This window comes from Ruditapes philippinarum, unplaced genomic scaffold, assembly GCF_026571515.1.
Source record: "Ruditapes philippinarum isolate M1 unplaced genomic scaffold, ASM2657151v2 ctg2035_1_1_1_1, whole genome shotgun sequence".
NCBI classification, from domain to species: Eukaryota; Metazoa; Mollusca; class Bivalvia; order Venerida; family Veneridae; genus Ruditapes; species Ruditapes philippinarum.
Genome location: NW_026864042.1, coordinates 51,173 through 65,011, shown reverse-complemented (window position 1 = coordinate 65,011; position 13,839 = coordinate 51,173). Strand labels below are relative to the sequence as shown.

The 13,839-nt window shown below is 36.4% G+C and overlaps 1 protein-coding gene across 1 annotated transcript in view; it reads left to right on the top strand.

Annotated features, from left to right (window-relative positions):
* LOC132724245 (tudor domain-containing protein 6-like) overlaps positions 1-13,839 on the top strand; it is a 109,823-nt gene that overhangs the window by 47,552 nt on the left and 48,432 nt on the right. The window contains exons 10-13 of the mRNA XM_060709078.1: positions 11-59; positions 1,123-1,258; positions 5,762-5,833; positions 13,081-13,220. Of these exons, the coding sequence (XP_060565061.1) occupies positions 11-59; positions 1,123-1,258; positions 5,762-5,833; positions 13,081-13,220 (397 nt within the window). The remainder of the gene's footprint in view (positions 1-10; positions 60-1,122; positions 1,259-5,761; positions 5,834-13,080; positions 13,221-13,839) is intronic.

The following is a 13,839-nucleotide window of genomic DNA, read 5'->3' as shown; positions in this document are numbered from 1 at the left end:
TGAATTTTAGAGAGAGGATTTACATAATGAATGTAAAGAGCTGGATCGGACAATAAAAGGTAATTCCCATAATGTTTTTTGTGTAGGCATTAAAGTGGATTGGTCTACAATGGGCACATTTACCATAATTATTTCAAATATTAAAACAAAAACACACACATATACACACACATACAAAAAATAAAAAACAACAGAAATGTATCATTTTGAAATTCTTATAAATTATAACTTGAAAAAAAAATTGTTGACAGAATTTTTTTTTTGACTTAGTCTAAACATTTATTCTAGAACAATTTATTATTTGCTATATAAATATAAATTATGTACTAACTGATCATGTAGGGGCTGAAATTCTTTCGTGGTTTGTTATGTCTGATATTAAACATTATTGATTTCATTATTTATTGTATTATAAACCTCCTCTCCATAGACCAATTCACTTTAATGGCACTTCAAGAAAAGTCAATCCTAAGGCTACATGCATTTACCTGAGACAAATGATTTAGATTGATATCGTCTTAAGTTCTCTTTGCATAGTTAATAAGGGTCATCTTTTAAGAAGGAAAATCTTAATTATTTTAAGGGAGATCTTAAAAACTAAGGGAAATTTTTCCCTCAGGAGCTTTATAAATACACTCCCCAGGTCAATTGTCTGTCAAAATTTTGGCCCTGGGGTCATTTGATCATGATGTTTTGTCACTTCCATACAATATGACATACTTAATTATTCCTAAAGAAATTCCTAGACTTTGTAATGAATCTAGTTGAGAAATTAAAGGAGCCATGACGTAGGAGTCCTAGGTTAAGACATTTTCTTAGAAAGGCAAAATTGTCACAGTTTTGGTCTTAAGACTGATTTCTGACTTAAGACTTTATATAAAAGGCATGCAAGATTTATTCCTATAAAGTAGACTGATGCTTTGCTACCGATCAATAACCCCTTGGACAGGGCCAATTTTGACCCAAATCTGTAATCACTTTAGCCATCAGTTTTCATTACCAAATGACCTTTTAAAATTGAATTATTCTGCTATACTTCATATACATTCATATATGACACTTTGTATACATAGGAAATGGGAAGATTCCAGTTTAAACTTGTTATTTATATTTTTGTTACAGCTGCACACCGTATAATGAACAATAATGACGAGATTATAGTCAATGCTAAGGAGATACTGGACAAACTGTCACACTCTAAAGATATCCCCTGTATTATAGAACTGTGTGAACAAACAGAATCTTCAGAAAAAATTGGGTAAGTAATTCTAGGGTATATATAAAACTAGCTTTATCAAAGGAGAGCTTTGGGAGGTATATAATGTGGAATTACCTTTAATCAAGTGTAAAGAGTTTATACACTTGTTCTTTAATCAAGTTCTTGAGATGAGATAGATCTGCTTCCATTTCTGTATATTTTACTCAAATAATGAGAAATTATGAATTCAAACTGACCAGGATTTCCACCAAATTTCACAGGAGTGATCAGTACTAATCTTAGTGGTGCACTGCTGACATGTTCTGCTTTCCTACACAAAATAGTCACCAGAGCTTGAAATAGGAAACCTTGCTTTCACAGGCCACCTGCTGGCTGGATTTCAACCAAACTTTGCAGTAGTGGTCAGTATCAACCCAACATGTGCATATTGCTGGCATGTTCTGCTTCCCTTGACAAAATGGCCACCAGAGCTAAAGATAAAAATTTCTTGTCCAGGTTTCACAGGTCAAACTGTTGGCAGGGTTTACATGCAACTGTACAGTTCCTTAGAGTACATATCGGGGGAGACACATGTTTTTGTAATTAAAAACCCCTTCTAGTTGTCCCTGCATGTGTATGTTTATGATCTGTACTAACTATGATCCTGTAGCACCCTTTTTATACCCCCGCACAATGAAGTTGTAAGTGGGAAATACTGGAATCCGGCCGAAATGGTATAAGGGGCCATTTCTTTTGTTATTTTATATTGTTTAATAGAGGGCCAATGGCCCATTATTCTATTGTTATGGAATGACCTATTGTTCTCTTTTGTCCTGTTAACAGTTAGATGGCCCCCTGTCCCTATTCAGTAGTGCGTCACCCCATCCAGTGTCCGTCAGTTTTCCTTGTCAGCCCAGTAACTTAAGATTCCTTTGACCCACAGTCTTCATATTTGGTATTTAGATTGGTCATGATTAGTAGATGATCCCTATTGATTCTGAGGTCAATCATCAAGGTCACAGGGGCATTGAATTAAAAAAAGCTTGTCGGCTCAATAACTTACGATTCCTTTGACCCACAGTCTTCATATTTGGCATGGAGGTTGGCCATGACCATTAGATGACCCCTATTGATTTTGAGGTCAAAGGTCAAGGTCACGGGCCTTAAATGTCAGAATGGTTTCCATCGATTATTCTGAAAACTATCACAAAGTCTTGATATCTAACATAGTGATTGGTCATAACTAGTAGATGACCCCTTTTAATTTTGGGGTCATGAGGTCAAAGGTCAAGTTCACAGGGGTCTTAAATGTCAGAATGGTTTCCTGCTCATTATCTTGCTTACTATTGATAACAGTCTTCATATTTCACATATTGATTGGTCATAACTAGTAGACGACCATTATTGATTTTGGGGTCAAAGGTCCCAGGGACCTTGAGTGGTAGTATGATTTTAGATGACCTCAATTGATTTTGGGGTCACTAGGTCAAAGGTCAAGGTCACAGTGTCCTTAAATGTCAGAATGGTTATCGCTCATTATCTTGGTTACTTTTTAGCTCGACTATTCGATAAGAATAAGTAGAGCTATTGCAGTCACCCGAGCGTCGGCGTCGGCGTAACCACTTATGTTAAAGTTTTTGTAATAGTTCAAATATTTTCAAAGTCCATAGACATATGGCTTTGAAACTTTGCACACTTGTTCACCATCATGACCCCAACCTGTAGACAGGAGGAGGTAACTCTATCAAGCATTTTGACAGAATTATGCCCCTTTTTCGACTTAGAATTTACGTTAAAGTTTTTGTAATAGTTCAAATATTTTCAAAGTCCATTGACATATGGCTTTGAAACTTTGCACACTTGTTCACCATCATGACCCCAACCTGTAAATAGGAGAAGGTAACTCTTTCAAGCATTTTGACAGAATTATGCCCCTTTTTCGACTTAGAATTTACGTTAAAGTTTTTGTAATAGTTCAAATATTTTCAAAGTCCATTGACATATGGCTTTGAAACTTTGCACACTTGTTCACCATCATGACCCCAACCTGTAAACAGGAGGAGGTAACTCTATCAAGCATTTTTTTTACTATCAAGCACTAAGAATAGTCGAGCGTTGCTGTCCTACCGACAGCTCTTGTTATCACAAAGTCTTCATATTTCATATATCGATTGGTCATAACTAGAAGATGGCCCCTTTTGATGTTGGGGTCACTAGGTCAAAGGTCAAGGTCACAAGGGCCGTGAGTGGTAGTATGATTTCTGCTGATTATCTTGGTTACTATTTATCACAATGTCTTTATATTTCACATATCAAGTGGTTATAACTAGCAAATGATCCCTAATGATTTTTGGGTCACCAGGTCAAAGGTCAAGGTTACATGGGCCATAAATGTTAGAATGCTTTCCACTCATTATCTTGGTTACTATTCATCACAAAGTCTTCATAGTTCACATATTGATTGGTCATAACTAGTAAATAACCCCTATAGATTTTGGGGGTCAAGGGCATAGGGCCTTGAATGGTAGTATGATAATTGATTTCAGCTCATTATCTTGAAAGTTGATAATCACAAAGTCTTCATATTTCACAGTGATTGGTCATAACTAGTAGATAACCCCTATTGCTTTCGGGTCACTAGTTCAAAGGTCAAGTTCACAGGGACCATAAATGTCAGAATGGTTTCTGCTTATTGTCTTGAAAACGATTTATCACAGTCTTCATATTTCACATACTGTTGGTCATAACTAGTTAGTGACCCCTATTGAATTTGGGGTCACTAGGTCAAAGGTTATGGTCACAGGATCCTTGAATGGTAGTATGGTTTATGCTCATTATCTTGAAAGCTATTTATCACAAAGTCTTTATATTTCTAATATTGATTGGTCATAACTATTAGATGACCCCTATTGATTTTTAGTCACTAGTTTAAAGGTCAAGGTCACAGGGGCCTAAAATGTCAGAATGGTTTCCGCTCATTATCTTGAAAACTATCTCAAAGTCTTCATTTTTTTTCCATATCTGAACACTTCCATGTTCCCATTTATGGCAAGTTTCTATAACAAAATAACCAATAATGTGAGTCAAGGGCTAGAAAAGGGGCATATGTGTTTTTTGACATTGCTTGTCTTGAAAGGTATTTATCACAAAGTCTTCATATTTCACATAGTGATTGGTCACAACTAGTAGATGACCCCTATTGATTTTGGGGTCACTAGGCCAATGGTCAAGGTCACAGGGAACCTTAAGGTCTGAATGGTTGCTACTCATTATCTTGAAAGGTATTTATCACAAAGTCTTCATATTTCACATAGTTATTGGTCATAACCAGTAGATGACCCGTCTTGATTTTGGGATCACTAGGTCAAAGGTCAAGGTCACAGGGGCCTTAAATGTCAAAATGGTAACCGCTTATTATCTTGGAAACTGTTTATCTCAGTCTTCATATTTTATATACTGATTGACGATAACATGTAGCTGATCCCTGTTGATTTTGGGGTCACTGGGTGAAAGGTCAAGGGCAAAGGGGCTTAAAATATTAGAATGGTTTCCGCTTATTATCTTGAAAGCTGTTTATCTCTAAGTCTACATATTTGACATACTGATTGGTCATAATAGTAGGTGACCCCTATTGATTTTGATAACTAGGTCAAAGGTCAAGGTCACAGGGGCCTTGAATTGTAGTATGGTTTCCACTTATCTTGAAAGCTATTTATCGCAGTCTTCATATTTTACATATTGATTGGTCATATATAGTAGATGTTTCCTATTAATATTGAGATCACTATGTCAAAGGTCAAGGTCACAGGGGCCTTAAATGTCAGAACGGTTTTTGCTCATTATCATGAAAACTATTTATCACAAAATATGGAATAGCTATATGTAGGAGATGACCCCTATTGATTTTGGGATCACTAGTTCAAAGATAAAGGCCACAGGGGCCATAAACATAAATATGGTTTCCGCTTATTACCTTGAAAACTTTTAATCACAAAGTCTTCATATTTCACATATTTATTAGTCATAATGGGGTCACTAGTTCAAAGATCAAGGTCTTTACATATTGATTGGATATAACTAGTAGGTCATTATTTTCTTTTTTCCATAACTAAACACTACCATTTATGGCAAGTTTCTATATCAAAATTACAAATGTGAGTCAAGGGCTAGAAAAGGGGGCATATGTGTCGTTTGACGTTTCTTGTTTAAATCTTCAGTCAATTTTTGAAATGTCATAGGGCTACGTAGAGGGAATGGTAACAATGCCTGTGGCCATTGTCAAGTATTAAAGCTTTCTGACTGGGAACTTTATCAGATTTGGTTTCATATTTTGTAAAATGTTAAATGTTTTCTTGTGAGGACTTTTACCCAGCTGCATACAGAATTTCAATGTATCTGCCCAGGTATCAGCTTGTGCCTGAAATAATGCATGGAGGGACTCTATGTGTCTAAGGCCATCAAACAAAGGACACTTGAACAATGCTGATATGTCCTGAAACCAAACAGCAAACATAAACACAAATTTTGTATTTCTTAAGCATATAAAATTGTTTTAACTTTCAGGTTTGTGGCAGGGCCTTCAATAGATAAAATACTTCAGGATTATGGAGCAGTGATTGGGTCTGTGCCACAAAGGTAGTCACTTTGCGACTGATTTATTTTGTGGATGGTTTAGCCTTTTAAGATAGATATCATAATATTATCTTATATTTCTCAGTAAGCACTGAACACAATTACTTTAAAATCATAAAATTAATATGTAGTTTGTTCTTGTTTTTCTTTTTTTTTGGCATTTGTTTAAGTTGTTTTCAGAGACCCATATAAAATAAAATAGACCTTTGAACAACTTCCTATAGAACTACTGATGGATCTTTACCAATCACTTAATCATTGAAAGAACTTTTGTGAAGATTGTTGAAATAAATTGATTTGGTACTTTTTAAGAGCGTTGTTAATTACATTTACTTTTTAAAGGGACTCCACTGAGGTTTTTTGATGTGAAGGGACTGAAAATATTTTTTCCAGATAAATGTACCATTTGAGGAAGGTTTAGACCACTAATCTTATGATCTTATGCAAAATTTCAGATAATTTGCGCACTTCGTTTTTCTTGTCTTTTTTTTTTTTTTTATACCCCCCTTCTTATATTGTTTTGCTAATGTCGGTCTGTCTGTCGGTCTGTCAGTCGGTAGACCACATGGTTTCCGCTGATTATCTTGAAAAGTATTTATAACAAAGTCTTCATATTTCACATAGTGGTTGGTCATAACTAGTAGATGACTCCTATTGATTTTGGGGTCACTAGGTCAAAGGTCAAGGTCACAGGGGCTTTAAATGTCAAAATGGTTTCCGCTGATTATCCTGAAAAGTATTCATCACAAAGTCTTCATATTTCACATAATGATTGGTCATTACTAGTAGCTGACCCCTATTGATTTTGGGGTCACTAGGTCAAAGGTCAAGGTCACAGGGCCCTTAAATGTCAAAATGGTTTCCGCTGATTATCCTGAAAAGTATTCATCACAAAGTCTTCATATTTCACATAGTTATTGGTCATAACTAGTAGATGACCCCTATTGATTTTGGGGTCACTAGGTCAAAGGTCAAGGTCACAGGGGCCTTAAATGTCAAAATTGTTTCTGCTGATTATCTTGAAAAGTATTTATCACAAAGTCTTCATATTTCACAAAGTGATTGGTCATAACTTGTAGATGACCCCTATTGATTTTTGGGTCACTAGGTCAAAGGTCAAGGTCACAGGGGCCTTAAATGTCAAAATGGTTTCCGCTGATTATCTTGAAAAGTATTCATCACAAAGTCTTCATATTTCACATAGTTATTGGTCATAACTAGTAGATGACCCCTATTGATTTTGGGGTCACTAGGTTAAACGTCAAAGTCACAGAATCCTTTAATGGTAATATGATTATCCTGGTTACTATTTATCACAAAGTCTACATATTTCACAAAGTGGTTGGTCATAACCAACAGATGATCCATATTGCTTTTGGGGTCACTAAATCAAAGGTCAAGGTCATAGGGGCCTTAAGTGTCAAAATGGTTTCCGCATATTATCTTGAAGATTTTTTATCACAAGTAAGTGTACCTATTGATTTTGGGGTGAGTAAGTCAAAGATAAAGTTCACAGGGTTCATGAATGTCAGTTTGGTTTCTGCTTATTATCTTGAAAACTATTTATCACAAAGTCTGCATATTTGTAGTATTGATTGGTAATACCTATTAGATGACCCCTATCGATTTTGGGTCACTAGTTCAAAGTTCTAGGTCACAGGGGCGTTAAATATCTCATTATCTTGAAAACTATTCATCACAAAGTTTTCATTATTTTTCTTTTTTCCATAATTGAACACTTCCATGTACCCATTTTTGGCAAGTTTCTGTAACAAAATTACCAATTATGTGAGTCAATGGCTAGAAAGGGGGGTATATGTGTCGTTCGACATTCTTGTTTTTTTTTGGCATTGTTTAACTTTTTTTCTGAGACCCACAGAGTTGAAAAAATAAGACAAACCTTTGAACAAAATCTTCCTATAGAACTATTTATGGATCATTACCAATCTCTGAATCATTGAGAGAACTTTTGTGAAGATTGTTGAAACAGATTGTTGAAATGAATTGATTTTGTACTTTTTAAAAGCGTAGTTTACATTTACTTTTAAATAAGTATGGGTAAGAGTTCGTATTAAGACGACCGTAGGGAGTCTTATCGAACTCTTACCCATATAACTGCAAAACGGCTCTTACAACTCAATATCAGATAAAAATATAAAAAGTGTCACCTCTTTTATTAAGCATAACATTATTTTCCCCAGCAGTCAGGTACAAACAAGGATGGGTCCAATTACTTAATCTGGCATGTAAACCAATGAGTTTTCAACAATACCTAGGATTGTTAATGCAATTCATTCCTGTCATATGAAACAAAATAATGTTTTGCTTACTTTTTCTAGAAAATATAAACATTCAGCAATTAATAATTAACATTTTTCTAAGAGTTAAAAGGATATCAAAAAGTTACTATGTTCTCATTTGTCTCTGCGAGCTGAGCTCCACGTGCATTATCTATGTAATAAATTTGAATGTATCCTGACATTGCTAGTGTTATCAGCCTTTTTATACCCCCGCACAACAAAGTTGTAAGGGGGGTATACTGGAATCAGCTTGTCCGTCCGGCTGTCCAGCCCTCCGTCGGTTTTTAGCTCGACTTTTCTATGAAAAGGGGAGCTATCCTACTCGCCCCGGCGTCGGCGTTAGCGTTAGCGTCGGCGTTGGCGTCACACCTTGGTTAAGTTTTTCGTACCACCCCACTTTATTTCAGAAGTATTACAAGTATGGCTTTATTATCTTGAAAACTATTTATCACAAAGTCTGCATATTTGTAGTATTGATTGGTAATACCTATTAGATGACCCCTATCGATTTTGGGTCACTAGTTCAAAGTTCTAGGTCACAGGGGCGTTAAATATCTCATTATCTTGAAAACTATTCATCACAAGTTTTCATTATTTTTCTTTTTTTTCCATAATTGAACACTTCCATGTACCATTTTTGGCAAGTTTCTGTAACAAAATTACCAATTATGTGAGTCAATGGCTAGAAAGGGGGGTATATGTTGTCGTTCGACATTCTTGTTTTTTTTTTGGCATTGTTTAAACTTTTTTTCTGAGACCCACAGAGTTGAAAAAATAAGACAAACCTTTGAACAAAATCTTCCTATAAGAACTATTTATGGATCATTACCAATCTCTGAATCATTGAGAGAACTTTGTGAAGATTGTTGAAACAGATTGTTGAAATGAATTGATTTTGTACTTTTTTAAAGCGTAGTTTACATTTACTTTTAATAAGTATGGGTAAGAGTTCGTATTAAGACGACCGTAGGGAGTCTTATCGAACTCTTACCCATATAACTGCAAAACGGCTCTTACAACTCAATATCAGATAAAAATATAAAAAGTGTCACCTCTTTATTAAGCATAACATTATTTTCCCCAGCAGTCAGGTACAAACAAGGATGGGTCCAATTACTTAATCTGGCATGTAAACCAATGAGTTTTCAACAATACCTAGGATTGTTAATGCAATTCATTCCTGTCATATGAAACAAAATAATGTTTTGCTTACTTTTTCTAGAAAATATAAACATTCAGCAATTAATAATTAACATTTTTCTAAGATTAAAAGGATATCAAAAGTTACTATGTTCTCATTTGTCTCTGCGGGCTGAGCTCCACGTGCATTATCTATGTAATAAATTTGAATGTATCCTGACATTGCTAGTGTTATCAGCCTTTTTATACCCCCGCACAACAAAGTTGTAAGGGGGGTATACTGGAATCAGCTTGTCGTCCGGCCGTCCGTCGGTTTTTAGCTCACCTGTCACAAAGTGACAGGGTGAGCTTTTGTGATCGCTTATCGTCTGGCGTCCGTCCATCGTCCGTCCGTCCGTAAACTTTTACGTTAAATGACATCTCCTCATAAACCACTAAGCCAATTTCATCCAAACTTCACAGGAATGTTCCTTTGGTGGTCACCTTTAAAAATTGTTCAAAGAATTTAATTCCATGCAGAACTCTGGTTGCCATGGCAACCGAAAGAAAAAACTTTAAATATCTTCTTTAAAAAAACACTAAGAGCTTAGAGCTTTAGATATTTGGCATGAAACATCTTCTAGTGAGTGTTTACCAAGTTTGTTCAAATAAAAGCCCTTGGGTCAAAATTGGCCCCGCCCCAGGGGGTCATTGATTTTCCCTATATGCACATAGTTAAAACTTAGAAAAATCTTCTTTTAAAGAACTCAAAGAGCTAGAGCTAAGATATTAAGCATGAAACATGTTCTAATGGGTGTCTACCAAGTTCGTTCAAATAAAAGCCCTGGGGTCAAAATTGGCCCCGCCCCAGGGGGTCATTGATTTTCCTTATATGTATATAGCAAAAACTAAAAAAATCTTCTTTGAAAAAACCCAAATAGCTACAGTTTAGATATTGAGCATGAAACATGTTCTAGTGAGTGTCTACAAAGTTTGTTTAAATAAAAGCCCTTAGGTTAAAATTGCCCCCGCCCCGGGGGTCATTGATTTTCCTTATATGTGTATAGCAAAAACTTAAAACTCTTCTGTGAAAAAACCGAAATAGCTAGAGTTAACATATTAAGCATGAAACAACTTCTAGTTAGTGTCTACAAAGTTTGTTCAAATAAAAGCCCTGGTGTCAAAACTGGCATCGCCCTAGTGGTGTCATTGTTTTTAACTATATGTGTATAGTAAAAACTTTAAAAAATCTTCTTTGAAAAAACCCAATGAGCTCAGAGCTTAGATGTTTAGCATGAAACATTATCTTATAATTGTCTACCAAGTTTGTTCAAATAAAAGCCTTGGACTAAAATTGACCCTGCCGGGGGGGGGGGGGGGGGGAGCGGGAGGGGGGGTGGAGCGTGGGGGGGGGAGGCCTATATACAGGTGAGCGACCTCAGGGCCATCATGGCCCTCTTGTTTCTTGTCCGCCCAATAACTTAAAATTCCTTTGATCCACAGTCTTCATATTTGGCATGGAGGTTAGTCATGACGAGTAGATAACCCCTATAGATTTTGAGGTTACCGGGTCAAAGGTCAAGGTCACAGGGGCCTTGACTTCAAAAAGCTTGTCCGCCCAATAACTTAAGATTCCTTTGACCCACAGTCTTCATATTTGGCATGGAGGTTAGTCATGACGAGTAGATGACCCCTATTGATTTTGAGATCAAAGGTCAAGGTCACAATGGCCTTTACTTCAAAAAGCTTGTCTGCCCAATAACTTAAGATTCCTTTGACCCACAGTCTTCATATTTGGCATGGAGGTTAGTCATGACAAGTAAATGACCCCTATTGATTTTGAGGTCACCGGGTCAAAGGTCAAGGTCACAGGGGCCTTGACTTCAAAAAGCTTGTTCGCCCAATAACTTTAGATTCCTTTGACCCACAGTCTTCATATTTGGCATGGACGTTAGTCATGACGAGTAGATGACCCCTACTGATTTTGAGGTCACCAGGTCAAAGGTCAAGGTCACAGGGCCTTTGACTTCAAAAAGATTGTCCTTCCAATAACTTAGGATTCCTTGGACCCACAGTCTTCATATTTGGCATGAAGGTTAGTCATGATTAGTAGATGACCCCTTTTGATTTTGAGGTCACCGGGTAAAGGTCAAGGTCACAGGGACTTTGATTTTAAAAAGTTTGTCCGCCCAATAAATTAAGAAACCTTTGATCCACAGTACATATTTGGCATGGAGGTTAGTCATGATTAGTAGATAATCCCTATTGATTTTAAGTTGACTGGATCAAAGGTCAAGGTCACAGGGGCCTTGACTATAAAAAGCTTGTCTGCCCAATAACTTGAGATTCTTGTGACCCACAGTCTTCATATTTCGCATGGAGGTGAGTCATGATTAGTAGATGATTCCTTTTGATTTTGAGGTCACTGGGTCAAAGGTCAAGGTCACAGGGGCCTTGATTTCAAATAGTTTGTCGGCCCAATAACTTAAGAAACTTTTGACCCACAGTCTTCATATTTGGCATGGAGGTTAGTCATGATAAGTAGATGACCCCTATTTATTTTTATTACACTGGGTCAAAGGTCAAGGTCACAGGGGCCTTGACTAAAAAAGCTTGTCCGCTCAATAACTTAAGATTCCTTTGACCCACAGTCTTCATATTTGACATGGAGGTTAGTCATGATTAGTAGGTGACCCTTATTTATTTTAAGGTCACTGGGTCAAAGATCAAGGTCACATGGACTTTGACTTCAAAAAGATTGTCCACCCATTAACTTAATATTCCTTTGACCCACAGTCTTCATATTTGGCATGGAGGTTGAACATGACTATCAGGTGACCCCTATTGATTTTGAGGGTCACTGGGTCAAAGGTATACTAAAAAAAGCTTTTCCCCTCAATTGCTTAAGAATGCCTGTCCGCAGTTTATTGATTTTGACATTTTCACATTTGAAGCCTGTAGAATACATAGCACTGGCTAAGTAACCTCAGATCTGGCAGGGACATTGTCCTTGAGCTCTAAATGGCCACTGTTGATTCTGACAAAGTGGTATGCGGGGGTATTCACGCCATGACAGTGGCAGTTCTAGTTAGAAACACCTGACCTGGCTAATTAAAATATGCCAATTACAATTTTCACTATCAGCACTGGTTTCTTCATGAAAAAGCGGCTACACTAATTACTGCCGAGTAAGAGCCGATTTGCAGTTATGTAATTTTAAAGCCCTTAAGAGCTGGTTTTTTTTGTTCTTGTTTGGTTTGTTACAAATTTTATTTATTGTTAGCTCGACTATTGGATAAGGAAAAGTAGAGCTATCCTAGTCACCCTAGTGTGGGCGTCGGCGTAAACAATTATGTAAAAATTTTTGTAACATCTCAAATGTTTTCAAAGTCCATTGACATCTGGTTTTAAGCTTTGCATACTTTTTCACCATCATGACTCCAACCTTTAGACTGGAGGAGGTAACTCTTTCAAGCATTTTGACAGAATTATCCCTCTTTTTTTACTTAGAATTTACATTAAAGTTGCATACCACTTCAGATACTTTCATATTCCATTGACATCTGGCTTTGAAACAAGTTGAAATTGTATACCCATCTTTGAGAGCATAATAGGACTCTCTCCAAGGCCTCAAACTGTAACATGGATTTAAAGAAAAATTTGGCCCTTTTGTTAACTTAGAAAATTTTACATTATCAAAGCTCTTTTACTAACAGAAAATTTAACATTATCAAAGCTCTTTTACTAAAAAGTACTTAGAATAGTTGCGCTTGCTGTCCTACCGACAGCTCTTGTTTTACTTGGCTTCTAACTAAATTGACAAATATTTAGGTTTGCAATGCATACACTACGAGAACAACCAGAAAAATTCTCTGAGGATACAGAAAGTCGTGTGACCACTCCTGCAAATTCAGATTATAACAGTGTCACATCAGAGACTACATCACAAGGGGATGATGTAATCATTGAAGGTAAAGTTTTGTAATACTACTTTACAAGGGGGTGATGTAATCATTGAAGGTAAAGTTTTGTCAGGCTACTTCACAAGGGGATGATGTAATCATTGAAGGTAAAGTTTTGTCAGGCTACTTCACAAGGGGAATGATGTAATCATTTAAGGTAAAGTTTTGTTCGACTACATCACAAGGGGGTGATGTAATCATTGAAGGTAAAGTTTTGAAAGACTATTCACACGGGAATGATGTAATCATTGAAGGTTTGGTTTTGTCAGACTATCCACATAAGGGGGTGATGTAATCATTGGAGGTAATGTTTTGTTAGACTACATCACAAGGGGATGATGTAATCATTGAAGGTAAAGTTTTGAAAGACTACTTCACAAGGGGAATGATGTAATCATTGAAGGTAAAGTTTTGTAAGACTACTTCACAAGGGGAATGATGTAATCATTGAAGGTAAAGTTTTGTTAGACTACATCACAAGGAGAATGATGTAATCATTGAAGGTAACGTTTTGTAAGACTACATCACAAGGGGATGATGTAATCATTGAAGGTAAAGTTTTGAAAGACTACTTCACAAGGGGAATGATGTAATCATTGAAGGTAAAGTTTTGTAAGGCTACTTCACA